The following is a 27,647-nucleotide window of genomic DNA, read 5'->3' as shown; positions in this document are numbered from 1 at the left end:
TATTAAAATACATCGCATTGTGCATATTGAAATACTGCAGCGCGCGAGTAACCGCGCTTAGTTGTCGATCGTCATTTGTGCGCTGCGGTTTTATAAAAAAAACAAAAACAAAATAAACTTTGGCGGTATTTTCAATTTTACTCGAATATCTGGTAAAAGAAGTAAAACAAAATGTGGTTTCTACTTTGGAGCTTTTTGCTAGCACCATTTCTTTTTATACTTTATCTGGAGGTGAAGAACCATAGCAAAGTGAGGCAGGTGAATAAGTTACCAGGACCAGCAGCACTGCCGATCCTAGGAAATGGGCACCAAATGGCCAAAACACCGAGTGGTAAGCGAAAATGCGTGCCAGGGAAAAATATAAACAATATGAGTGTGAAAAGTGCTGGAGACAATACTTGCATAGGTACATACATATGTACTTATGTAAGTACATAAATAAGAAAAAAAATATAACAAATAAAAATTTAAAACAAGTGAAAAAGATGTGTGTACTGTTTTATTTAGTTCATTTGCATCTGATAAGTAAAATGTGCCAGTCATGCTGTTGCAATCACAAAAAGAATAATAAAACCTGCCTCTTCATTAATGTCTTGAAAACAATTTAAAATTTTAAAATGGTGTTAAACTAGAAATAAATGAATCAAGATTTCGCACGCGCTCATAACAAATGTACATACATACATGTATGCATAAATGCATATGTACATTAGGGTGGCCCAAGAATGCATGCGAAAAAGTAAAGTCGGAATTTTAATGCTCTCACTCCCTAGATTTGCTCTATGTATATAAAAAAAACTTTTTTTTATTTGAAATAAAAAATATATAGAGGTCGCTCAAAGCGCTTAAAGTTGTCCACGTATTTTGTATGCGAAAAAACAAGTTTTCGTAAAAATGGTATAGAAGTCTTGAAAATCAATATTTTTCGATCGGCAAACTTCGTTTCTCTTAAGGAGACTTCCAGTGACAATATCCAATTGTTTATTTAACCATTTTCTATTATTATCTATTTTTTATCTCTTCTTCTTAATTGGCGCTGTAACCGCCTAAGCGATTTTGGCCGAGTCCAAAACAGCACGCCAGTCATTTCTCTTCTGTGCTAACTGACGCCAATTGGAAATGCCAAGTGAAGCCAAGTCCTTCTCCACCTGGTCTTTCCAACGCAGAGGAGGCCTTCCTCTTCCTCTGTTACCAGCATCGCGGCCCGCGTTGAATACTTTCAGAGCAAGAGCGTTTCTGTCCATCCGAACGACATGGCCAAGCCAGCGGAGCCGCTGAATTTTAATTCGCTGCACTATGTCTATATCGTTGTAAAGCTCATACAGCTCATCGTTAAATCGTCTGCGATATTCGCCATCACCAACGCGTAAAGGTCCGTAAATCTTTCGCAGAATCTTTCTCTCGAAAACTCCAAGAGCCGCCTCATCAGATGCTTTCATTGTCCATGCTTCCGCGCCATACACCAGCACAGGCATGATGAGTGACTTATAGAGTGTGATCTTTGTACGACGAGAGAGGACTTTACTTCTCAATTGCCTACTCAGCCCAAAGTAGCACTTGTTGGCAAGAGTGATTCTCCGTTGGATTTCAAGGCTGACATTATTATTGGTGTTAATGCTGGTTCCCAAATAAACGAAGTCGTCTACTTTTTCAAACTTGTAACTGTCAACAGTGACGTGGGTGCCAAGACGCGTATGCTCTGACTGTTTGTGTGCTGACAGGAGATACTTCGTTTTGTCCTCGTTCACCACCAGACCCATTCGCTTTGCTTCTCTATCCAATCCCGAGAAGGCAGAACAGACGTAGCCCTTGTTTTTACCGATAATATCGATGTCGTCGGCATACGCCAGCAATTGTACGCTCTTATAAAGTATTGTGCCTGAGCGGTTCAGTTCTGCGGCTGTTATTATCTTCTCCAACATAAGATTAAAGAAATCACACGAAAGGGGGTCCCCTTGTCTGAAACCTCGTTTGGTATCAAACGGCTCGGAGAGGTCCTTCCCTATTCTGACGGAGCTGGTGGTATTGCTCAACGTCATTTTACACAGCCGTATTAGTTTCGCGGGGATACCAAATTCAGACATCGCGGCATAAAGGCAACTTCTCTTCGTGCTGTCGAAAAAAATAGTTAGCTATAGGAAATGGTTAAATAACCATTGGGTATTGTTATTGGAAGTCTCCTGAAGAGAAACAAATTTTGCCCTACCGAAAAATATTTATTTTCGAGAATTCCATATCATTTCCATGAAAACTAGATTTTTTTTTTTTAATGAAAAATTCATGGAAAACTTTGAGTGCTTTGAGCGGCGTTTTGATTTCAAAATAAAAAAAACAGGGGCATATTTTTTCGGTATAGAACAATCCTAGGGAAATTCCGACTTTACTTTTTTTTTGGCCACCCTAATGTGCATGACTTCATGCCTTATACTAGCAATTTTTGGATACATTTTGGTGAATTTAGTTTATAATATATTTATTACTATAACTCCATGCATAATTTTAATACAAAGATACATAGGTATGTAGGTACATATGGATGTACATATTTCGTAACGGACTTAACAGTATAGTAGCAGTATAGGCGCTGATATAGAGAAGGAAGAGGATGGCCAAATAACACTTTTAAAGCATAAACAGGCGGCAGCGTTGATCCGGATCAACTCGGGAGTTAACTGCAGTTGATCCGGATTAAGTCCGAGTTAAACTGCTGTAAAAAGTGTTGTTGTCATTAGGAAACAGTACCTTTTTGGTAAAGCAAGTATCCTCTGCTTCTAATAGGACTAGGAATTTGACCTACTTGCGTATCATTCTAAACGCACGCGCAAGGTATTGACATGGTAGCGACGATGTATTCAATATCAGCGAAGCACAGCNCAGCGTTGATCCGGATCAACTCGGGAGTTAACTGCAGTTGATCCGGATTAAGTCCGAGTTAAACTGCTGTAAAAAGTGTTGTTGTCATTAGGAAACAGTACCTTTTTGGTAAAGCAAGTATCCTCTGCTTCTAATAGGACTAGGAATTTGACCTACTTGCGTATCATTCTAAACGCACGCGCAAGGTATTGCTGGTGTAGCGACGATGTATTCAATATCAGCGAAGCACAGCTTTTTCCCGCTGGAAATCTTGCCATAAAGTCAGTATCTTATAAAATTTGGCTTGGAGACCAATCGGTCCACAATATGTACATCATATTCGTACCCCGTCGTAAACACCAACAACGAAAATTTGACTCAGTATCCATCTCTTCTCGAAACAAAAACATACACATATGTACACAGGTGTACTACATTCTCTTTAAATACAGCTGAGACCTTAAGCAAATAAAAAAAAATGCATACTGACGAATTCGCAACCTTGAAATTTTTTTTTTAAATGTCATTCGCATCATAAATCTGGTTGCAATCCGCAATTTGAATGCGTATATGTATATACATATGCATATGGGTCTTTATAAGCTCAGAAATTGCACTCTATTTACTTATATCAATTGATCAATTGAAATAAATACAAGTACACGTTAAACCTGTTAAAAAAATTAGAAGTTCCGCGGTTTGCGTTTACAACTTTTTACCGATTGCGGTAATATGTAGCGCACGCTACAACTTGCACACATATGAATGTTGTATAAACGTACTGTACTTGAACTTGGAAAATTAATTGCACAAACTGCAATTATATAAAAATAAAACAATGATAAAATTACACCTTGCGACAAAACTCACATAATTTTAAAACATATGAAAATATCAATATAAACATTTACGAAACTTGGGGCCAAATATACACTCAGAAAAAAAAAAACAGCGTAACCTTTGCATATCGTTGCGCTAATTCACAAAGGCCCTAACCAACGCTTTTTCGAAAATGCATTTGTTAACAGATTTTGGTGGGATATATTAAAATACAGCTACAATAAAAATGTTAAAGTCTTAGTATCAAAAACAACGGATTTACGTGACTCTTTTTAAAAGCCCTACCTGTTTTTGTTAATCTTTATATTTTGCTTTTTGCTTCTCCTGTAAAATTAAAAATTTGTTGTTTAGGTCCTTTGTGAATTAAGGTAAACAAATCTATATATATATATTTTTTTATTAGTTTTTCGATTTTCAGCTTTTTTTGCGCAATTTCCCGAAAATAATTTTCCCAACAATGGAAAAACCACTCCCAAAAATCGGTAGAATTGAAAATATTAACACCTATATAATTTTTAAATATTCCATCACAGTTAAGGATTAGCCCAATATTTTTTCCGAGTTGTAGGCTTTATATTGATCCACTCTTTCCCACATCTTACATTTACGTTTCATCTTTACCATAGTTCATAATTCACTATTCCCTATTAAAATTTTTTGTGTCACAAGAGCGAATAGGTACCGATTGAAAAGGTCTTTTAATATTTTTTTTAAGCTAAGAAAGAATGGCGAAATTCGCAAATGTTGTTGTGTTTTCAAGAATATCCAAAAATAAAATTTTAAAAGGACATATTCAACACTTATTCATCCTTGTGCACCAAGAAATGTATCTCTTTATTTTCTACAGAATTTTCTCTTTTAGTTTTTGTATTCATACTGTTATTCTACATTGCACAAATTTTTTAAAATAATTTAAAGAATTTATCAAATCTTTAGAATTTCAAAATTCTTTAAAATAGCCCTGAAAACTCACTTTTCTTATACATATTTGGCCCCTAGTTTCGCGAGTATATGCATTTTTTGCTGTGAAAATTTACTGTCGCACGGTGTTATCAGTTAGCCGCGTTCGTTAATCAGTTAACATACATACATACTGTAGGGAAAATCTCTAGTTTTGAACTGTTGCGCTTCTAGTACATTTAGAACCACTACTAGTTCGCGATAAATCTCTTTTGCATGCAAACAACTGGCGAATTTAACACAGCGATGTCATAGGAATTGGAAATTGTCCCCCGCTGCATTACCTTTTCTATAGTTCAGAACCAGTCCTAAATTCGACATATGGGATCTAGTTCGCTTTGCACCCCATTTTCTATAGTTTCGAACCAGTTGTAAACGAAAAAAGTAACAACATGTTTTCTTTTTGGGTTACCATGGTAGAAAATTTCAATTATTTGCAGAGAAATGTATTTTCAATCTGAAATCAAATTTATTTGAATGAATGTAAATTAAATTGTACATTTGAAAACACGTTTACATACCTTTGGCTGTAGCTGAATTTGCAGAGCTGCTGACTGTTATTGGTTATATTCCAGAAGGTCCCAAAATGTTAAGATGCTAACACAAATATTAGTTTTGTATTGCCAAACTATGAAAAAGCATCTGCGACGTGCAGACTGAAAGCGTATTTGAACGAAAAACCCGCCAAGCAAAAATCTATTTAAAGTAAACAAGCCCCCCGCTGCATCCCTTTTTCTATAGTTTCGAAATAGTTCAAAATTCGCCAGATGAGATCTAGTTCGTTCTGCATCCCTTTTTCTATAGTTTTGAACCAGTTCTAAATTCGTCATTTTAGATATAGATTTCTAAAATTGTTTTTTAAAAGTACCACATATCGCTGCTTTTGAACTGGTGGCGATTTTGATCTAGTACGGAACTAAAAATTTGGTTCACCAGTTCGGGGTTTCCCTACAGGGTATATACATATGTATGTATGTATATGTAATTTATGTTTGTAGCAAAAAGCTTATTATTAACTGAGATATTTCGTAGTGTCTTGTTATCTGTTGATCGTGACGCTGGGCGGAGATAATATTCGTACGGCGATTTCTTGGCGCTCATTTGAGTCACCAAGCTGTTTTCATGTTATGTATTCGAAAAGGTCTACTCTATCAACATGTTGATATGCAGACACAAATGTTTACAAACAATATATATATACATGCATACATTAGAATAAATGCAACATTATATCGAGAAGAGAAAAAGCTATTAGATACATATATGTGAATATTTTAGTTAATTCCATTATGTCGAAAGAGTGACCCTAGGTAAATGCACTATCTTCTTGGGACTCTCCAAACGGGGATATATATAGCTTTGTATTTAACTTGAACGAAACAACAAGTCAATCTATGGCACACTTTTCCGTAATCGTTCCTTATATTTCGAAGCTATACAATTTAAGATAAATTTTTGTCGAAAAGAGACAGAGATGCATCCCCTTTTTTTCGACATAACCTTTACAAATATTACTCGATCGGTACGTTATAATTACCAAACTGAAGGCGAGGTTTACAGTTACTGATTTATCATAATAATGTGATAAAAAGCCTTCAGATAAAAACATAATTATTTAAAAATAAAAATGTGAACAAAAATTCCTGTGAACTTCATTTAATTGCAATTTTTGTATTGCATGCATAATAATAAGTAAACTAATTAGTGTTTGTGCAATTTGTGCTAATTAAGTGTTTCCATATTCATTTGCATAAATGAAATTTTTCCACGGTGATGGGAAATAAAGATTTTGGTATTATTGCCCCCGAAATCATTCCCAAATTTGTAAAAATTCGCAAAGTATAGCTAATTTGAAAAACAGTTTGGTATATTTGGAAATTTTTAACAAGAATCCGTCTTATTCGACCAGCATGCTTTGTGGCGTGTTCTCTGAAATTTTTAAGGAATTTGAGAAAAACTAAATTTCGACCCGCCCTAGCATACATACATACATAAATATGTTTCCATCAATAATTTTATTTATAGTTTTTTATTCATAGTTTAAAGAAGCTTTAATGAAAGTCATCTTAGAGCAAACTAGAAAAACTTTCGCGAATTTCATCATAAAACTTTATTTTGCATTTTATATAGCATATTTTGTTAATTTAGCGAGCTTTATTAAGCGCTTAAATTAATATTTTTATGCATATCTTTGTCAGCCCTGGCTATAGTTGCGTATTTTCCCAAACAACTTCTCTTATTTGAGTACATTTTTCATAGACTTTTTCTCAAGTATTCTCTCATTTATTCTCTTCTATTCAAAGGTCTCTTGAGTCAGCTCTTTCAGTGGTGGGTGGATTTCGGCTACCAAAATTATCGAGTGCACATCGGTTACTATCGCAATATTATTATCACAAATGTCAAAGATTTGGAGGTAACAATAAAATTAAAAACCAAAAGAAAAATATACTTACCTGCTTTTCTTTGCAGTTTATTTTGACAAGCAAAACTCTGATAGACAAATCAGATATTTATGATATGTTTCATCCATGGCTAGGTACTGGTCTGCTCACCAGCACCGGACGAAAATGGTTCACACACCGCAAAATGATTACACCATCGTTTCATTTCAAGATTTTGCAACATTTTCATGAAGATATGAATCAGAATTCAAACAAATTTATCGAAAAACTACGCATCGTCGCGCATGGCGATAACATTTTCGATTTTCAAGAAATGACGCACTATCTGACGATGGATGTGATTTGTGGTGAGTTATTGGACTGAGCTAATAGTTTTAGAAATATTCAAATTTTTTGAAACGTCCATGAGTTTTTCGAATGTAGACACTGCGATGGGCGTACATATAGGTGCGATGGACGATCATGATCATGAAGTTGTGCAGGCGTTCAAAGAGTGAGTGTGCTCAAAAAAAGTGGTTTCAAAATATTTTTCTAAGATTATTTTAAAATGAATTTCTTCTAGCATGTGTTACACCATAAATATGCGCGCTTTTCATCCAATCAAACGCTCGAATACGTTGTACAAATTTACGCCGGACTATCCAAAATTCTGCAGAACACTAAAAATTTTAGAAGATTTCACGAATGAGGTAATTTCATAAACATAACGCCAACTTAGAGAGAGAAAAGTTGCCAAGCCCATTTTTATGAAAAAAAAACTTCTTACAGCCGTTGTTTTCAACTATTTAGAAAAACTTTAAATATTACATTTGAATCGGTGGGCTCTATAGGAAAAGTGCTGACTTATTCTCTTTCGTAATTAACCGATACATTTTGCGTTTTTAAACTCTACACGACTCATAAACATTCGATATTAATTAAAATAAATGTTTGTGTTTCTTTTGGACTTAGACAATACTTTTGGGAATTACGCATTTTTAATTTCTCTTGATTCGTACATACATATATCAGAATATGAGTTTTTATATAAAGCTAATTTTACTCTAAGCTGGCTAGAATTTTCATAGCTTTACTTAAACTCCTTTTACTCCAAGGTTATTAAAAAGCGCATAGCCGCACGCAAACTAGAAGAAACTCGGTCTGAGCGTGGGGAGGAGGATGAGTTCTCTAGCAAAAAGCTTGCTTTTCTTGACACTCTGCTGTCTTCCACAATCGATGGCCGGCCTTTAACGCAACATGAGATATACGAGGAGGTATCGACATTTATGTTCGAGGTGAGTTACAAAATTAGTTTGGAACACAAATTTACACATACACATACATGTACATACATATGTATTTTCACAGGGGCACGATACGACCACGTCAGGCATAGCTTTCACTATTTATTTGCTCTCAATGCATCCTGAGATACAGGTATGAATAAGTATTTACTTACAAGCACTTTTTTCATGAGTAATTTATTGGCGTTTAGAAAAAAGTTTACGCAGAGCAACAAAGAGTGTTGGGTGATAATCAGAATGGAGAAGCGACCTTCCAACAAATTGCCGACATGCCATATTTGGACATGGTAATAAAGGAAACGATGCGTCTCTATCCCAGCGTACCGATGGTTGGTAGGCGCACGGAAAAGGACTACGATATAAGTGAGTCAAATCGATATGTGGCTAGAGATGAACTTTAAAAAAATAAGTTTCAGTTTGTAAATAGCCCTTATAAGTTGCTGCCTGTATATGGTACTGGGCAATTTTTTTTATTGAGGAAATTAGGTTGCAATGTGATGGATTCCAGGGAGTGGCATGGAACAAGCAGTACTAGTTTTCACCAAATCAATGTGCACCGTCTGTTATCTGAGCTCGAATTACTACATCCGTGATCGAATGAATTTCGATTAGAATTGGACAAGTAAAATTACAACTATTTCCTCCCGAATACAATTTAAAGTGAAGTGATCGAATGTCATAATCTCCAAAAAAAATGTTCAACTCGAATTTTATTCGATCACGGAGTTTTGAGAACATCGAAAAACTGTCGATAAAGTGGAAACGAATGCTTTCATCTTCCAAACAAAAAGCAAAAATGCATCTAGATCAGTGATGTCCAAAAACAGCGACCGCGGGCGGAATTCTTCAAAGCTCTCTGCAGTTTTTATATGGACGCGCACAGAGTAAAATCTCTCTCTGGGCATCACTGATACATGTACATCACTGATGGGCACTGTCTTGCCCGCGGGCAAAGCTTTTTTAAGCTTTCTTTAGATTTTGTATAGACGCGTGCAGAGTAAAAGCTCTCTCTGCTCATCGCTGATGTACATAGATACCTCAAAGGGGTAACTAACATTGTTTGCAGTTTATTGTCCCAAATCTTGCACTTGCACTTCTGCTTGAAAGACAATAGCCTACCTTCGTAGGGACTAGAAAAGTATCACATTTTACTGACCAAGGAATACTACTGCCCCAGAATGCAGCCTTGGTTTAAATTCACCCGAAGTGCACTATTGGAGACTCGTTGGCGAGTAAGCAAAGAGTTGGGACCATACTGATCGTCTGCTTCCAGACGGACGAACGTGTAATAAGTTCAGCCATCTCTGAGCGAATACCTTGGAATGCATGGTGTCTAGGTCCTCTTTAAACTAGTCATCTCCCCAGCTTTTGCGAGTTTAAGGTCTAACAACTTTAACGATGCATTGATGAGAAATAGGTTGATGGTATACCAATTTTTTCATTTCTGAAAGGTAAACACCATTTTTTCGGGATAAAGGGAAACAAGGGCATGTTAGATAGTGTTGTAACTATTTTTTTACACAAATTACACGTATGTAGTCATATTGTGCCTCTCTTTCAAACAGATGGCTTTGTGATTCCGCAGGATACCGCTCTTAACCTATTTCTAATGGCACTTGGCTACAATGAAAAGCATTTCCCCGATCCATATCGAGTGGACCCGGAGCGTTGGAATGCGGATAAGCGTGCGCAGAATCCCTTTGAATATGTTCCCTTCAGCGCGGGTCCGAGAAATTGCATTGGTGAGTACTTTAAATGAGCTCACAAATATCAATTTTTCAATAATAAAATATTTATCTATCTTAACAGGACAAAAGTTCGCGCTTCTTGAAATAAAAACGGTGGTTTCGAAGGTAGTGCGCACTTTTGAAATTCTACCACCGCTGGATGAACTGGCCTCGAAAGATGGCTACTCGAGACACTTCCTTGGCTTACCAGTCGAAGAGCAAAATAAACGATTACCCAATCCGAGCAAGTATGATCCCATTTTGTCGGCTGTGCTGACCTTGAAATCGGCGAATGGCATTTTTGTGCGACTAAGAGAGCGCATTTAAGGCGCGCCATTATGATTACTTGTTCTTATTATTACCAATTTGGCTGACTCATAAGTACTTATTTGTTAAGGTAAATTTACTTAAATAAATTTTGGAAAATTTATTACATAGATAAATAGTTTTCTGTATCTTATATTAGTTTTTTGTCTGCATGCGATGAGCCTTTTTGTTGCTTAATACCATTAAAGCTTATACGATAAGGTTAAATTCGTTAGACTGCTACCAGAACAGTGCCAACATAAGCTTCGGCCTTGAATGTGGTAGGATCGATGACTTGACTGTGGAAAAATATTAATTAATATTTACTCTTGCTATTCTGATCTCACATTTCTTAACGCACCCATCGTTGTTCTGTGACTGTAAGGAGGTGGTGATCACCTCTGCTTGACTGCCCAATGAGTAGTGATCGTTTATGTTCAGTGTCTTATCAGTACTGCCTAAGTTGAGTACGATAACGTAAAGATCGCTACCTGGTTTTTGACTGTGAAAATGGAAGGAATGAATGAATTCTTAGCTCATGAAGCTGTTAGAAAATGAACACCTACCGCGAGTAGATGATGAGATCGTCGTCGATCGCCTTGATTTGTAATTCGCCATCTTGGAAAGAGGGTTCTTTGCGCAGTCGCAATAATTTCTTAAAAATCTGCAAATGAGATTGTGGCGCACGTAGTTGTGCCAGAGCATTGTTTTGCTTGTAGTCGTCGGACACAGGAAGCCATGTGTGGTCACCTGATGTGAAACCTGTTGAAAGTTAATGTGAAGTGTTTACTTCAAGGCGTGAGTGGGTATGTGTGTACATATATCAGTGAGTTAAGAGCGCATTGTTGAAATTGTCAGTGGCACTTGTCAAATAGCTCTCAACTTATCACTCTTATTGATAAGGCCACTTACCGGCATTTGGTGATGCATCCCATTGATAAGGTGTGCGCGCAGGATCACGGGAATAGCCATAGTAGTTAGTAGGATTTGCGTTGCAGGCCTGCGGGTCGACAGAGTCCTCCCAGCTGATGAATACGTCAGTCATTACAAGCTCCTCACCCTGAAGAAAGACTGGTTTAGCAAAAAGCATGTTTCTTAGTAAAGATATAACCGTCACTTACATTGTAAGTTACCGCATTGCCGGGTAATGTCTGGAGCAGTATGTTGAAGAGATCTGCGCGCTGGACGCCGAAGCGCGAGGCAAGACGCTTGTTGTCATGATTGCCCAACACCCAGTTCGCANATATAACCGTCACTTACATTGTAAGTTACCGCATTGCCGGGTAATGTCTGCAGCAGTATGTTGAAGAGATCTGCGCGCTGGACGCCGAAGCGCGAGGCAAGACGCTTGTTGTCATGATTGCCCAACACCCAGTTCGCGTACACACCCTCCGGCATGGCGTTCAGCCACTTCTCGATGTGTTCCACCACCACTGGTGCTTTGGTGTTGTTCACAACATTTGTCAAGAAATCGAAATTGAAGGGAACATGCGAGCCATTTTGCACGCCATTGCCATAAAAACGCAGGATGTTTTCGAAACTGGTGTAGGCTTCGGTGAGTAGAATGCGTGTGTCGCCGCCATGCTCCTTCTTGAACTCATCGGCCAGTGCACGCCACTGATAGGCCATATCGAAGGTCTCCGGTTGATCCTGGGTGTAGATGTGCTTCAAGTGACAGCCATCGTCAGGGTCTGGGCAGCTGCTCACATCGTCGATTACTGGCTCATCGGGATAGTTGTTATTGCGGTCCAGTTCCTTTTCAAAGAGGTAGGGCACAGCGTCAATACGGAAGCCGGCAATGCCTTTGGCCAACCAGAAGCGCATTACATTCTTCATCTCGTTCACAACAGCTGGGTTGCGGTAGTTGAGATCGGGCTGCTTGATAGCGAACTGATGCAAGTAGTACTGCTGACGTACTTCGTTCCATTCCCAGGCGGAGTAGCGAAAAGCGCTCAACCAATTGCTGGGTGGTTCACGCTCGCCGGTAGTTTCGTTGATTTTGCCATTGTGCCAGATATAGAAGTCGACGTAAGCCGGATCGCCATCAACGGATTTGATGAACCATTCGTTCTCATCGCTGGAGTGATTTGGCACAAAGTCCAATATAATTTTAATGCCAACCTCTTTGGCTTTCTTAATCATATTTTCGAAGTCTTCCATAGTACCATACTCTGGGTGGATTTGATAGAAATCAGAGATGTCATAACCGAAATCGGCCATAGGCGACTTGAAGATCGGTGACAGCCACGCCGCTGTGATGCCGATGTCCTTCAAGTACTGCAGTTTTTCGGTGACACCTGGGAGGTAGAATGGAAATGAAAATGTGGGGATTTCTTTTGGATTTCGTTTCTAAAAAATAAGTGCTTCTCTCTCTCTTCCACTTACCATTCAAATCGCCAATGCCATCACCATTGCTGTCGCGAAATGAACGCGGATAAATTTGATAGTAATTGCCATTCTCCCACCAATCCTTGCCCTGCGTGGCGGTAGTAAATAAGGCCAACAGCGTAAACGCCGCCAACGCTAGTGTGATCGCCTTGTGCATTTCTACGTTCACTATTTCGCCACTGATCGAATGTATTTTCCCACTAATTACCGTTAAAATTTTGCTCGTAACAAAAGCGCTTTGATATACAACCGACACTAATTGAATTTTAGCACCCAGTGGGCTTTTATATTGAAATCGTTCTGTGATTTTATTTTTAATCACGAAAAAAAAACACTTATTGATAATTATGGAGTGGGGGTTTGTGATTTTTATCGAACAATTGCTTTGTAAACATTAAATGCGCGTAAAGTCACTCGGCAGGAAAGTACTGATCGTTTGGTTCACATGAGATTGAGTCCAAGTAGTGCGAATTTTTTTGCTAATTTTTTGCTATTCAATTGACATTGCTTTCATTTCTGGCATTAAACTTGAAGTTAAGCATTGCTAATGTGGTGTAGGTAGTGTTGTTGGAGTTACTTTTTATGTTTTGTTTTATTTGAGTAATATATTTCGATAGGGCACTGACTTTGTTTTGTTTTAAGTGTTTACCTATGGAAATTTTTTCCGGCACAATGCGTTTTCTGGAGCATTCATTATTTTCATGCTATGCGTGAGTTTAAATAAAATAAAATGAAAATGTGCCAATAAAATTGCGAAAAGTTGATAGAGATGCGTACTACCACTCCGCAAGATCTGTGTTCGATCCCTGGTCCGAGCAACATCTAAATTACAAACAGTTTTTTCAAACAGCGTTCACCTCTCTGCAGGCAATGGTAAACCTCCGAGGGTATTTCTGCCAGTGTTGCCAGAACTTTTTGGGCCGGATTGGCAAAAAAAGCGGCTAAAAACGGCTAAAATGTTTTAGTGAAACTTCACATGCTTTATTTAAATAAATCGCAAGAAACGAAAGACTAGTTAACACCATTAATTTATATCGAGTGTATATTCCTCATCATCAAATGAATCACTATTGTATATATCACCTGAATTCATTAATTTTAAGAGATCGTCATCTACAGTAAAATTATGGCAGCATTTTTCTTCACGTTTTAAACCGTATCTTATATATAAAATAGCGTTTAACGTTTTAACGCACATTGGATTTCTTTGCTTAGTTTTTATTATATTCATTGAACTAAATATTCGCTCTACTTCTGCATTACTTATACGCAAAACAAGAAAACTAAAAACTAGGTTGCGAAAGGTCAGCAAAAGGGTTTTCTCCTAGGGCATTTCGAAATTGATAAACTTCGGCCCAAAATTTTACAGTTGAGTCTAAATTACTCCAGGTATGTAATGTTAACCGTTGCCATTGCATCTCTATGGATGTTATTTCGTCGGCGTTATATTTGTGTTTTTGTTGCTGTAGTTGAACTAATACTTTTGGTTTAATTACTCTTAATGCATTTCCAATCGAAAAAAGTCAATTTTTTTTAGTGTGGCAATATTTGTAGGGAGACGTCGGCGTAATTCCTTTATTAAAGTGATAATAAAATAGCGACCATTTTCTCGAATTATTTTCTCGGCTTCGTGGTCAAAAGCGTTTGTGCTTACTTTTGTTTTTAAATACTCTTCAAAACTGTGATAAAACTGAGGAAATGGAGCAAGGTATGGTTCCAACGGGGAGCATATAGGATCAAATGTGTCCGCGCTAATAACCACTAGGGAGCATAGATGCGAAAGTAAAACATTGAGTTCATTAAAAATCTTCATTGGGTCTGCATTATTGCTTTCGAACAACTTGTTTACTTTTTGCACCTGAAAATTAGGCAAATAGTAAAATCGGCTAAAAACGGCTAACTTTTTTTTACAAACCGGCCAACAAATCGGCTGCCGGCTAGATCGAATTTTCTCCTGCAAGTTGCTATCAAAACCGGCTAAATCTAGCCGGAAAACGGCTAAAATGGCAACGCTGATTTCTGCCATGAAAAAGCTTCTCATAAAAGCCATTTACCGTTCAGAGGCAAAGTAAAACTGTATATAGGTCTCATTATTTTTGTAAAAAATATCAAAACCCACATCACAAATTGGAGGAGAAGCTTGCCCAAACACTTAGCAAAGGTGTAAGCGCCAAAATATTATTATTATTTTATTGCTGTCAGCCAAGGAAAAATTTCTCGGAAGGGATGAGTTGGGAAGAAGATCTTGTTGCGATTTAGGTTCGGCTACGTTAAAGAAATTGCGCTAACAAGGAAACTCTGGAACAATAAGAAACAACCCTTTGTGATTACACCATGAAAGCAACTGCTAAGCTAAAGCGAAGAAACCTGGGTGCCAAGGCGGAAGATGTTGTCGTAGGTCCTCAAAGATAGTTGAAGGTGGCTAGTTTTTCGCCTCGTAAAACCTGGAAGCCGTACGCAGTTAAAGTCTTTTCTCGACCCTTCCCTACTGACCAATAATACACAACGCAAACTCAGGCAATATCACAGTGGGCTGGTACTCACATAAGTGTGTCTAGGAAATAATTAAACTAAACTGAAATAGAGGTCAGAAACTCTCCTACTGCTTTGAGAGCATCTTTAGAGGATGAGCACTGCGACCTTAGGTTTATTGTGCTCTCAGAGCACATCAGAACACCGCGTCCAGCTCTCCACGTAAAAAGTTGAAAGCATTGCGATGGAATAGATCCAAGAATGATAGAATACAAGATTGCGCCGATCAGAGAGGATTTTTGAGAATAACTTTTGTGTGACGTCACACTGGTGCAATTGCGAGAGAGAAATGTCAAAACGTGAGCAAGAATGGAAGAAGAAGAAAAAATGTTGCAAGGAAAACGTAAACAAGTTGCGCAAGTGTGACGTCATGCAAACCACGATTCTGTCAAATTCGTTAAGAGAGGAATAGCGGTCCGAGATCGGCGCAACCTTTGTATTCTCTCAATCGTGGAATAGATCGATAACCAATACCGCCTCCTGGATGAGCTAGTTCTGCGCTAACACTGAACTAGCAACTAAGCAACTAGAAAACAACTTCAATATGCATAGTTATATGTATGTGTATGTAAATGTAAATAAAATTAAGAATGAAATAAAGTATCATATCTTAAATGCTATTGCTTGTTTACGTTTCTAACAGCTGGAATTAAATGACGTCAAATGTCACTGTAGCCATGTACAGTGCAATTCTCGTTCTGTCCTAAGAATTTTTAATTTTTATTTCCTTCAGAAATACAAGGCCATACAAAAAAAAAAGCCTTGACGTCACCTAAAATTGTGTACACAGGTATGTATGTAAATAAACATATTTTCTTAATATTCATAAACATTATTTGATTACTTATATAAAAATGCATGCGTCTATCTAAATAATTTGCACAAAAAAATACCCCAAGTTTTAGTTTGCGCAGCTGCCAATGAAAACTGTCATGCCCGAGGCATTAAAGCACTGGAAATTTCAAACACAAATTGGTAGCAAAACGTAAATTTTTTTTTAGAAAAATAGCGGTATTGTCCGCTGTGTACAAGTATAATGCCATTCGCAGCTATAAAATACCGTCGCCCAGCAGCTGTAGCCAGTAACACAGTAACCTCCTACTAACTAAAACATGGGAAAACTTATCGGCATATTTCTCCTAGCATTGGCACTCTGCCATCTCAGCCACAGCGAGCAAGACTGGTGGGAAAATGGCAATTTCTATCAAATCTATCCGCGCTCCTTTAAGGATAGCGACGGTGATGGCGTTGGCGATCTGAATGGTAAGTACGAATTCTTCATCGGAAGCTCCTAACAAATAATTCCTAATAAATACATGCCGCTGCTACACACCCGACAGGCGTCAACGAAAAGTTGGAATACGTAAAGGATATCGGTATGAAAGGTGTTTGGCTGTCGCCGATATTCCAGTCGCCAATGGCTGATTTCGGCTATGATATTTCGAATTACACCAATGTGCAGCCTGAGTATGGCACCAACGAGGATTTGCTTGCCCTAATCGAACGCGCACACAGTCTTGGCTTGCACCTCATTCTCGACTTTGTACCCAATCACACCAGCGACGAGCACGAATGGTTCCAACGCTCAGTAGCCAATGATTCTTACTATCGCGATTTCTACATTTGGCACGATGGAGTTATAAATTCCACCACCGGTGAACGTCAGCCGCCCAGCAACTGGATCTCACAGTTCCGCTACTCCGCCTGGGAGTGGAATGAGCAACGCCAACAATACTACCTTCATCAGTTTGGCGTTAAACAGCCCGATCTGAACTATCGCAATCCGAATGTACTGGAGGAAATGAATAATATATTGCGCTTCTGGCTGGCGCGTGGTATTGATGGTTTTCGCATTGACGCTGTGCCCTTCCTCTTCGAAGTCGAAATAGATCCACAAACTGGCACTTATCCCGACGAACCATTAAGCTCTGACATCAGCACCTGTCCCGATCCGGATGATTGGTGCCATTTGAACCACACCTTCACCAACTCGCTGCCCGAGGATTTCGAGATTATCTACCAGTGGCGTGAGCTCGTTGATCAGTGGACGCGCGAACACAACACCGACACCAAAGTGTTGCTCACGGAGGCCTACACTAGCTTCGAAAATCTAATGCACATGTATGGCGATGGACTGCGTAACGGCTCGCATGTGCCATTCAACTTCGAGATGTTGGCTGGTTTGAATAATAAGAGCAGTGCTTTGGACTTCGATTATTATGTACATCACTGGTTGAGCAACATGCCCAAAGGCGTGTATGCCAATTGGGTGCTGGGCAATCACGACAACCCAAGATTGGCCTCGCGTTTCGGCGCACAACGTGCTGACCTAATGAACATCTTCTTGCAGACTCTCCCGGGAATTGCAGTTACCTACAATGTAAGCTTGAGTTCATCATCGATTTTTTGAGCATTCTTTCATTAAATAAAATTGTATTCAAGGGTGAAGAATATGGTTTGGAAAACGGCTATGTCTCGTGGGAAGATACCGTTGATCCACAGGGCTGCAACGCTGACCCAACCACCTATCTCCAGTATTCACGCGATAGTGAGCGCACGCCCTTCCTGTGGGACAACACGAAGAATGCCGGTTTCAGTACTGCTGATCGCACTTGGCTGCCAATTGGTCAGTCGTATGCAGATAATAATGTGGCAGCGCAGTTGGCTGCTGAGAACAGCCACTTGAAAATCTTCAAACAGCTAACGCAGTTGAGGCAGTCGGAGGCTGCTTTCATTGATGGTAGCTATGTGTCAGTCGTCGTGAAGAATGTATTGGTGTATATTAGGTAAGAATTGGTTGATTTGGTTGCATGAACTACTGCTCATTTCGATTTCGATGTTATTTCACAGGGCCGCTGAGACTGGTGACAAATACATTGTGGTGCTGAATATTGGTGACGAAAATGTATCTTTGAATTTGGGTACTCTATTCGATGATCTAAGTGCCAAGCTCGAGGTTGTTGTCAGTTCACTGCACTCCGACATACCAAATGGGTGAGCAGCTAGCTGAGCATTAAAGGATACATTTATGTAATTACTATTTCTTTTTTCTTCCGGTCAGGCAAATCGTGAATGCCAATTCGTTTGAGGCCAAGGCATACAACGGATATGTTTTACGTTTGGCCATTTAAGTCCAGATATGCATTTGCAAGGCAGCGCGCCAGTAATGAATGGTGGCTGGTATACAAATAAATAAAAATACTTAAGCATACTAAAAAAAAAACAATTTTACTGCCCCTTTAATTAGTTTTGAAATTATTTCCCACTAAAACAATCATGTTTCTATATCTACTGATTTGTAGCACTCTTGAGTAGCTGAAGAGCTTGCCTAAAGTTTTTATTACTTAGTGATAAATGCCTGTTAACACACTCGGCTGCGACATCTGTTGCTTTCTATAACTTGGCAACAAAAGAAAGCTCTAATTGTACCTAAGAGCATAATAGAATGAAATATAGTGGGCGTGTACACGATAGCCTATCAAATTTTGTAAAAAGCGTGCAATAAAATACCATACTACCGAACCGATCTAATAGTTCATAGCTGTATTTCCAACGGCTAGACTATGACTAGCGTTATACTAAAAGCGCGCTTAAAATGATTAGGATTTTATTTTCTATGAATCGATGCAACACTGATGTACAGGGTGACTATTTCGCTAATTAAGTAGTGCATAGCCAATGGTTAGGGCTCGATATTTTGACTACTTTTGAAGGGATATAATGTCACAACAACAATCGAATTTTGGTAGGGCATCAGCAAGTTAACAACACCGCAATCGTAACATGGAACAGACATAATATACCAGCTAGTTAATCTTCAAAGTGAACCAATTCGAGTATGTCATTTGCGGTGTTTATGTGAACAAACACTTGTATGGAGTGAGTTTTAGATTGTTCATTAAATAAAATAATTTTTTATAAATTTTCCATTTATTGCAATTTAAAGTGGCTATTTATGTACTATATACATATGCATGTAGTAGTACTTTTCCACTATTAACTATGTGACATATTTATTATCAAAATCGAACCATTTTAGAAATTTTATTGCCGAAAAAGTGAATCATTTACTTACGCTGCCTCTTCAATCTACTTTGAATTATTCATGTACATATTAGACCTCTGCATGAGTCGATTCTAATTTCTAGCCAAAGAGAGTACAGTAGAATTATGTATTCTATTTCAAGTTCAAAACACCCAGCGTTTTGAATTTTGTATTTTATGAATATTCATTGCGTTTCAAGTTTTCTAACTTCATATAGAATTATATAAATGAATGAATGAAAAACCTTAAATTTATTCAGACTCAAATTTATTACAATTTATGTGATATTTTGTGTTTAGCATCGAAAACGAAAAAAAGAATGGAAAGTGTAGAGGAAAATGTAAGTACGTTTAGCTTAAAATGATGTACGTATGTATGTATAGTGAATCTACATTTCGGTCCATTTAATAATGATAATGGTATATGTTTATAATAACAGGACTCCGCAAGCGCATTATTGCAAAGTGCCGGCATCAAGAAGAAGCTCCACAGTGGAGAATACACTCTGAGTCAAAAAAGAGGTCGTAGCAAAGTTTGGGAGATATTTTCCAATGTTAAAAATAACTCTGGCGAAGAGTTGCCCGATATTGTAGCATGTAAAAGATGCTACGGCATTTACAAATTTACGGGGTGCACGTCAAATATTGTAAGACATAAATGCTATATTATAAATGCCCATAGTGTGAATAATGTTGCTCAAATAGAAGTAAGTAATGAGACGAAACAAGAGGGTATTACTCATATTACGCGATGGGCTGTCAAAAACTGTCGCTCTTTTAAGATAATTGACGATTCTGGGCTAAAAGAATTTGCAAAATTTTTAATTTACATAGGGGCAACCTACGGTTCCAATGTGAACGTTGATAAGCTTTTGCCCCACCCTACAACGATATCGCGTAATATATCAGGGCTTTATGAAATCCATTTTGAAGCAATAAAAAACGAAATTTTAAGATGCAAAATGTTTGGGTATTCAATTACCACTGATATTTGGACAGACAATATTTTGAGGGCGTCGTATTTATCATGCACTATCCACTACGTAAAAGACGGTGTTCTTGTAAACCGTCTCTTAGCAATGAAATCCATGGAAGGAAATGCAAGCACAGGTGAGAAATATACACAAATATTTTAAACAAACTTACAATCAGAAGGTAAACACATCTGTCACAACTCAAAGGACGTGACTGATCTGGATATTCGTTTGAAGTTTTCAGTAGCCGATCGCCATGTATTGACGCTCAGAAGCATATTCGCTTTTCACGCGAAAATCAAAAATACAATATTTTAATATGTGAAACTTTGTTGTGCTCAGTTGATGTAAATGAAAACATCGATGAAACGAAAAGGACGCAGGGACAGGATGGCGGGGTTGGTTGGGCATGTATGACCAGGATATGATGTTGCTCATACGCCATGTATCCACAGGTTTCATCAAACTTAGGGCCGTTAACTTATCTAACAGCCCTTAACATTAGCCGAAAAGATTAGTCGCAGCGTAGTACTTCCCACTGCAATTATATAGACAATTTCTTCCTTTACAAAACGAGATTTCTTTCATCTCGAGCAGCTGAACGAAAATCGTCAGTGATATTAGCAGCGACGCGGTAATTGTCAATAGTTTTGAATTGATTAAAAATATTTCCTGTAAAATTGAGAGATAGGACATTTTCTTATTTTGATTAAAATATTTTTCTGGACAGCACGGTCCCTTTTTATTCTGTGCAGATATTGGCTATACTATAATATTTAGATTGGTTAATGAAATTTACAATTTTACGTCCAAAACAAGACAAACAATTAACATTAAGATAATGGCTCTTCAATTCAATAATGTGTTGAGTCCAAGGTTATTTAAATCCTTTTTATTTCATTATTTCAAGGTTTAAATATTCGCGGGAAGATAAAAGAAATACTAGCAAATTTTGGATGTGATGTTGAAAAAGACAATCCTGTCATAGTGACAGACCGTGGGAGTAACATGATTGCAGCTTTTCGAGGAGCGGAAAGCATTCATTGCATCAACCATTTACTACACAACGTTATTGAAAAAGCAGTTACGACAGTACCTGAACTTACTGAAATGGTAACAAAATGCAGTAAGCTTGTAAAATATTTTAAAAAATCAGGAACAAATGCAAGTTTACGAATTTCTTTGAAAAGTTTTTGCCCAACCCGTTGGAATACAATATTTTATCTAGTTAAATCAATAGAGGAAAATTGGTTCGACATAGCAAATATTCTGAAAGAGAAAAAAGAAACAAGCAGAATAGAAAACCTCAATGTGAACCATTTAAGTTGCGTCGCTGGACTTTTAGAGCCATTTGATTATGCTTCTAAAAAGCTTGAAGGGAGTAAATTGCCCACCATTCATTTGATAATTCCATATGTAAGCAAATTAAAAAAGTCCTGTTCTGCTGGCGAAAATGATATCGAATTTATAACTCAAGTAAAATCGGTTCTCCTCAATGAAATTTTGGCAACAGTTTTCCCACATTTAACAAAATACCACAAAATTGCCCATTTTTTGTTTCCGCCAACAAATAAACTACTACAATTTTCTTCGGATGAAAAACTACAAGTTATCAGAAATTGTAAGGAAATAATGACTAGCTTTATTGGACATGGATCTGATGGAAATATACAAAGCAACGACATCTTGGAAGATAATGCGTTCGCAGATTTTATCGAAATCAATCATGAAGGCAGCGCCATGGCTCAAGTGGATCAGGAGATTCAAAGTTATTCAAACCTAAATGTTACGTTCACTGCTGACTTCGACTGCCTTAAATGGTGGTATCTGAACAAAAATTTTTTTCCAATTTTATACAAAACGAGCTGCAAAATTTTATGTATACCCGCAAGTAGCGCGGTTTCTGAAAGAGCCTTTTCAGATGCAAGAAATTTAATAACCGAAAAACGTTGTACTATTGCTCTTAACCCAGACAATGTAAATAAAATAATGTTTCTGCATTCAAATATAGAAATATAAATACACTATATGTTGAAACCAATTCAATTCTTATCTAATGACTCTCTTTTATGGCGCATACAAGTACAAAATATGTATAAGAAAAGTTCAATAAATAGAAGGAAATGTAGGTATTTAGATTTATAAAAATAAAAAAAATTCCATCATATTCACTCAATTTGTTTTCACATCGTTTGAATATTGTAATGTCGACAATCATATCAGCAAAGCTATTCATTTAAATTCAATAAAATTCAAACCCAATCACATTCATTAAATTTCAATATGAATGATTCATTTGCCGTTTAGAATGGATTCATGCAGCCCTCTAGTACATATATTGTCTGTAGTCTGCTTGTAAATTGAATGTAGAATATTTGATTTTTTAAGCTCACTACTGCTATTGAATATTAAAAGAGATGTGTTTACAGCATCAAAAATGACATGCAAGATGGCCAGACAAACTGGACCCATCGTCAATCAACAGCCTTTGACCTTTAATGCCGTACAAATTTCAAACAATCACACCGGGGAGGCACACCTTTGTTGTAAACATATTTGTATGTGTGAAAGTTAAATACACTTTAGTACAAGCAAAAAAAAGAGACTGTGGTTGACCGGACAATTTTGAAAGGAACAACATTTAAATTGCTTGCAGCTCTCCTGAAAAACGAAGAATGAATATAAAAAAATTACGCATAAGTAATGGAAAACAAAATTTTGTAATCAGTTATAGCTGCAAAAATCAAAATGCTGAAATATTTATTTCTTCAAGAAAATTTACATTAAAAGCAAAGTACTTTTTCAACCAACAGAAATAATCCAAAATATGTCTTGTGATTTTTATTGAAAGCTGCAAACAGCCCTTAAGTATGTACTAAAAAAGAAGTTGATGTTACTTTCTTTCTTCGTAAATTGTTTTGTTTCCAGAAGCCTAAATCCATTCTCTGAAATGCCCAATAAGTCAGCGATTGTACCCGTGAGTTTAGCGAACGTTCCAAAAGCAGGTTTTCAACCGCGAGGCGAATTTAATGAGGCGATATTTACCATACATAAGTAAAAAATTACACTAACAAATTGAACGCACAATCACATTGTGAATTTCAACAAACGCATTGTTTTGACGTTAAGATTTCCACGGCGAAAAAATCAGCTGTCGCCCCAACACCACCTAATTGAATTCGCCTTGGGTTTCCCATGCAAACACATTATGACAATTTAGAATTTAGAGATCAAATAGATACTTAGTTTAAAAAATAAATACAGCTGCTCTACTGTACTACCTATTCAATAGGCCATGATTTATAAATATTGTAATGGATAAATAATCGATGTTCTTATCCACCTTCATTGATAAACTTATCGTTATCGACATGTTCACTAATTTTGTCATCGAAATATGTTTCTATATATATTCTATACTCTCTATACTATATATTCTATTTTACGGTTGTCGCATGACAGATGCTCTATTAGCGCTGTCAACGTAAACGTACTAGAAAAAATCCACCACCAGTTCAGGTGGTTACCCAATTCAAGATATTGCGTGGTAGTGCCAGTCCAGGCATTACGAGAGATAACCGTTGTTGAGGGAATCTGTGCAGTGCCTGAAGTGATTTTCTCTGATTAATTTTTATAATTAGAGCTTGTTCAGATTCTACAGGGTGAAGAAATTATTAAGGAAACCTATTAAGCGCCGGAATAGATCATCTCTAGAAGGGATTGCCATGCCAGAAAATGTTTTGTTACTTTCGAGAAAATCTGAGTTATGCTAGCCAGGCTCTAGACGGAATCAGGGTTTGGCTAGAAAATTTCCGGAAGGGTATTGTTATCGACCGCTTATTCAACGGAGCATTCCCATCGACACAGTCCCTTTTTATACCTTTCATGAGCATGAAATGGTATTATAACTTTGGTCCGATGTTTGTGAGTACCAGAATAGGAAGATAGACCTATGAAAATGTATACTTAAATGATCAGAGCGTCGAACTGAGTCGATTTAGCCACGGCCGTCTGTCCGTCTGTTTGTATGCAATCTAGTCTCTCAGTTTTCGAGATATCCGGATGAAATTTGATATGTGGATGTATTTTTATAATGTTTTAATCGACGGCAACGGAAGAATCGGACCACTATAACATATAGCTCCCATACAACTGATTGTTCAGATATAAGACCTTTCGTTATAACTCCTGCATTTATGCAACTTGGAACTGGAAATTTTGTACTGTTGTCACTCATTGTCAAAAGAATACTTATAGTGAACATGGCGACGATCGGATTGCTATAACTTATAGCCCCCATACAACTGATTGCTCAGATATGATTTTTTTTATATATGTAACTCCTCTATCTGTGAATATATAAATTTCTTCAAGTGTAGTAATCGGTTAAAGTAAAATTTTCAGATGCTCATGAAGGTATGAAGACAGCGCTGTTCTTACTTGTTCCCTAATTGTTATAGGTACCAGTATGTTTGCAAACTAAGAGCTTAGTAAATAACTTATAAAACAACCTAAATTGTTTGACCAATGTAGTCTTCGGAGACTAAAAATTTTACCAAAACCACCGAAATTTGCCATTAACTTTCATAAAAGACTAATACTGGGTTGCGCCAATTCATAGCAACGTTTCTGATGGCTTTTTTATTAACTTCCATAAATTTATATAATTACCCATTTCTATCTATGTAGCGCTAAAATTTTCAATGGTCAAGTATATATCTATGTATATAATTTGCTTATTTTTAATTGGCTTCTTTATGTGTCCATATATCAAATCTGTAAACAAACATACATACATATATATTGCCTTCATTTGAAGTGCTTAAGTATTTATTGCAATCCTTCAACCATGATTACCTAAGCCAATTATCGCAAAAACGAATGAACAATAAATTTTCTATCTGTGTAAATTCCCTCCGCCCCACTGAAAATCGACGATTTTGCATAATCATTTCCTCGATTCCTGTCAACAAGTGCGATAAAGACCCCTTGTAGATACAATTAGTTCGACAGCAGTTAAAACCTAAGTCAGCTGTGACACCCCACAGTAGGTTTCGAGATGTGGTCGCGACTGCTACCGTTATGCACAGTGCTTTTGCTCTGCTATGGCAAGCGCACTACTGCCACTACTACTGTCGACTGGTGGGAATCGGCTACACTCTATCAGATCTACCCACGCTCTTTTATGGATAGCAATGGTGATGGCGTGGGTGACTTGAATGGCATTGCTTCGCGGCTGGAATATCTCAAAGAGCTGGGCGTAACAGCTACTTGGCTTTCGCCTATATTCAAATCACCTATGGCAGATTTCGGTTACGACATTTCAAATTTCACTGAAGTTGATCCGATATTTGGTACAATGGCAGACTTCGATGCACTGATTACCAAGGCGCACCAACTGGGACTGAAGATCATTTTGGATTTTGTGCCCAATCACTCGAGCGATGAGTGCGAGTGGTTCCAGAAGTCGGTGCGTCGTGAAGATGGCTACGATGATTTCTATGTGTGGGAAGATGGCAAAATCGATGCGCAGACAGGCGAGCGTATGCCGCCGAGCAATTGGGTGCGTGTACTTCGGAACCATTTTGTTATTACTTGCGAGTTGCTTTCATATTGTAGGTGAGCGTCTTCAGTGGGTCAATGTGGACGTGGAACGAGCAGCGTCAGCAATATTTCTTACACCAGTTTCTGCCGAAACAACCAGACCTGAACTTCAGAAACCAAATGGTGCGTGAACATATGCGAGGGGTGTTGAAGTTCTGGTCCGATCGTGGCGTGGATGGCTTTCGTATTGATGCGGTGCCACATATTGGTGAAAAACGTTATGCTAACGGCACATATCCAGACGAGCCGAGCAGCGGTTGGAGTGATGATCCCAGCAGCTACAATTACCACGAACATATCTACACAAAAGATCAACCACTGACGCTTGAAGTCGTTTACGAGTGGCGGCAGTTTTTTGATGAGTACAAACGACAGAATGGTGTAGACACGATGTGAGTTACTCGGATGGAGTGTATGTAATAGCAGATTTTGAGTTTTTTTTAATAAAAGATTCGTAACCTTTTTGTTGGCAGCGCGTTACTTGCAGAAGCCTACTCCTCTGTTGAAGTGCTCAGCGATTACATCAACAACGGCACACACTCTGGCACGCAGATACCCATGAACTTCAATCTGATGTCCCTGATTGGCTACTCGACGGCCAAAAATGTGGAAGATTTGGTCAAAGGTTGGATGGATACGATTTGGCCGCGGCATCAGACGGCCAACTGGGTACTGGGCAACCATGATAGCGCACGCTTGGCCAACCGGGTGGGCCGGGAGAAAGTTGACTTGATGACTATGCTGGTGCATGCTTTACCCGGCACTTCAGTCACTTATTATGTAAGTTTGGTGGGGGTTTATGTTTTCGATAATAATTTGAACCTTCCAATATTGAATTTTTCTTAATAATCAGGGCGAAGAAATCGGCATGTCCAATGTAGCCACTGAATACACACCAGTCTCTTGCGATGATCGTGATCCCGAGCGTACACCCATGCAATGGGACACCACAGCGCATGCCGGTTTCACCACTGGTTCGACAACTTGGCTGCCGGTCTCAGTTGATTACGAGCAGCTCAATGTGGCGACGGAACGTAGCGTGGCGCGCAGCCATTTAAATATATTCAAAGGCATGACTAAGTTGAAGCAAACTCTAGCTTTCAAGGCTTTCAAGGACGAAAATGGTTTCTCATTTGGCGCTGTTTTGCCGCAAGTATTTCAAGTAGTGAGGTAAAGTCGGTGAAAATTGCGTAAGATAACTTTTTTAATCATTCGGCTCTTTCATTAGAACCGCCGCCAAACAGGAGGAATACCGCATACTTATAAATATGGGCAACAAAATAGAATATTTGTATGGCTTGGCCAACCAGACAATGGTGTATGTGCTGCTCAGCCAATTCTCGCCTCACAGTTATGGGTATGCAAAATGGTAACAAGTGTCTATTTTATATTGAAATGCTTATCGTTTTACAGCGAAAAAGTCGATTTGAGCAAACGGCTATATATGATGCCTTACGAGGCAGTTGTTCTGCGCTGGTCGACCGACGGCGACTGAATGATGTGCCAGCGGAAATATTTTTATTTTTCTAGTTTGCTTTTATCATTAGTATCTAGATAACTGTTGCTTCCAGATAGCAAAACTGCCAACTTTTCCTCTCATACATGCGTAAACTAGTTATGTGTGTGTACACTCATATGTACATATTGGATCTTTGTATATTAACAAGAAATAAAGAAAACCTTCTTGATAAAATCTATAACTTTTTTTTTGCAAAATTTAAAGGTTCCAACCAT

At 38.0% G+C, this 27,647-nt stretch overlaps 4 protein-coding genes across 5 annotated transcripts; 3 read left to right on the top strand and 1 right to left on the bottom strand.

The window, feature by feature from the left end:
• Nucleotides 1–50: 50 nt before the first annotated feature.
• Nucleotides 51–10,500, top strand: LOC108362665 (cytochrome P450 4e2-like). The gene is made up of 10 exons (XM_017615745.1): nt 51–331; nt 6,957–7,066; nt 7,123–7,402; nt 7,479–7,548; nt 7,618–7,744; nt 8,150–8,329; nt 8,403–8,471; nt 8,530–8,701; nt 9,904–10,080; nt 10,148–10,500. Exons 1-10 carry the CDS (start codon nt 172–174, stop codon nt 10,390–10,392), a joined length of 1,590 nt encoding a protein of 529 aa, XP_017471234.1. The 5' UTR covers nt 51–171; the 3' UTR covers nt 10,393–10,500.
• On the bottom strand, nt 10,451–16,223 carry Mal-A1 (Maltase A1). 2 transcript variants are annotated; one of them, XM_017615744.1, is made up of 7 exons: nt 16,136–16,223; nt 12,757–13,303; nt 11,632–12,668; nt 11,284–11,431; nt 10,938–11,133; nt 10,733–10,873; nt 10,451–10,670 (listed from the first exon to the last, which is right to left on the bottom strand). In XM_017615744.1, exons 2-7 carry the CDS (start codon nt 12,914–12,916, stop codon nt 10,604–10,606), a joined length of 1,749 nt encoding a protein of 582 aa, XP_017471233.1. In that variant the 5' UTR covers nt 12,917–13,303; nt 16,136–16,223; the 3' UTR covers nt 10,451–10,603. The 2 variants fall into 2 exon arrangements, with proteins under 2 accessions (XP_017471233.1, XP_017471232.1); XM_017615743.1 differs by lacking the exon at nt 16,136–16,223 and having other exon boundaries at nt 12,757–13,605.
• A 5-nt stretch (nt 16,224–16,228) lies between these two features.
• Nucleotides 16,229–18,700, top strand: LOC108362663 (maltase A1-like). The gene is made up of 5 exons (XM_017615742.1): nt 16,229–16,554; nt 16,632–17,671; nt 17,734–18,077; nt 18,142–18,285; nt 18,353–18,700. Exons 1-5 carry the CDS (start codon nt 16,404–16,406, stop codon nt 18,420–18,422), a joined length of 1,749 nt encoding a protein of 582 aa, XP_017471231.1. The 5' UTR covers nt 16,229–16,403; the 3' UTR covers nt 18,423–18,700.
• A 6,586-nt stretch (nt 18,701–25,286) lies between these two features.
• Mal-A2 (Maltase A2) lies at nt 25,287–27,576 on the top strand. Its single transcript, XM_017615740.1, has 6 exons — nt 25,287–25,872; nt 25,929–26,305; nt 26,387–26,693; nt 26,767–27,083; nt 27,142–27,270; nt 27,327–27,576. Exons 1-6 carry the CDS (start codon nt 25,369–25,371, stop codon nt 27,406–27,408), a joined length of 1,716 nt encoding a protein of 571 aa, XP_017471229.1. The 5' UTR covers nt 25,287–25,368; the 3' UTR covers nt 27,409–27,576.
• Nucleotides 27,577–27,647: the final 71 nt, after the last annotated feature.

Source organism: Rhagoletis zephyria, unplaced genomic scaffold (genome assembly GCF_001687245.7).
Source record: "Rhagoletis zephyria isolate East Lansing unplaced genomic scaffold, Rhagoletis_zephyria_1.1 Rzeph_scaffold_01064, whole genome shotgun sequence".
NCBI classification, from domain to species: Eukaryota; Metazoa; Arthropoda; class Insecta; order Diptera; family Tephritidae; genus Rhagoletis; species Rhagoletis zephyria.
The sequence above is the reverse complement of the archived record's forward strand: the minus strand, read 5'-3'. Positions and strand labels throughout refer to the sequence as shown.

Excerpts from the sequence above, each read along its gene's own strand:
- LOC108362665 (XM_017615745.1), top strand. The coding sequence starts at position 172 with ATGTGGTTTCTACTTTGGAGCTTTTTGCTAGCACCATTTCTTTTTATA. Across the intron at positions 7,549-7,617 it reads GTTGTGCAGGCGTTCAAAGA|CATGTGTTACACCATAAATA; the intron begins GTGAGTGTGCTC and ends AATTTCTTCTAG. Across the intron at positions 10,081-10,147 it reads GGGTCCGAGAAATTGCATTG|GACAAAAGTTCGCGCTTCTT; the intron begins GTGAGTACTTTA and ends CTATCTTAACAG.
- Mal-A1 (XM_017615744.1), bottom strand. The coding sequence starts at position 12,916 with ATGCACAAGGCGATCACACTAGCGTTGGCGGCGTTTACGCTGTTGGCC. Across the intron at positions 12,669-12,756 it reads TGGCATTGGCGATTTGAATG|GTGTCACCGAAAAACTGCAG; the intron begins GTAAGTGGAAGA and ends TCTACCTCCCAG. Across the intron at positions 11,134-11,283 it reads GGATGCATCACCAAATGCCG|GTTTCACATCAGGTGACCAC; the intron begins GTAAGTGGCCTT and ends AACTTTCAACAG.
- LOC108362663 (XM_017615742.1), top strand. The coding sequence starts at position 16,404 with ATGGGAAAACTTATCGGCATATTTCTCCTAGCATTGGCACTCTGCCAT. Across the intron at positions 16,555-16,631 it reads TGGCGTTGGCGATCTGAATG|GCGTCAACGAAAAGTTGGAA; the intron begins GTAAGTACGAAT and ends CACACCCGACAG. Across the intron at positions 17,672-17,733 it reads GAATTGCAGTTACCTACAAT|GGTGAAGAATATGGTTTGGA; the intron begins GTAAGCTTGAGT and ends ATTGTATTCAAG.
- Mal-A2 (XM_017615740.1), top strand. The coding sequence starts at position 25,369 with ATGTGGTCGCGACTGCTACCGTTATGCACAGTGCTTTTGCTCTGCTAT. Across the intron at positions 25,873-25,928 it reads GTATGCCGCCGAGCAATTGG|GTGAGCGTCTTCAGTGGGTC; the intron begins GTGCGTGTACTT and ends TTCATATTGTAG. Across the intron at positions 26,306-26,386 it reads CAGAATGGTGTAGACACGAT|CGCGTTACTTGCAGAAGCCT; the intron begins GTGAGTTACTCG and ends TTTTGTTGGCAG.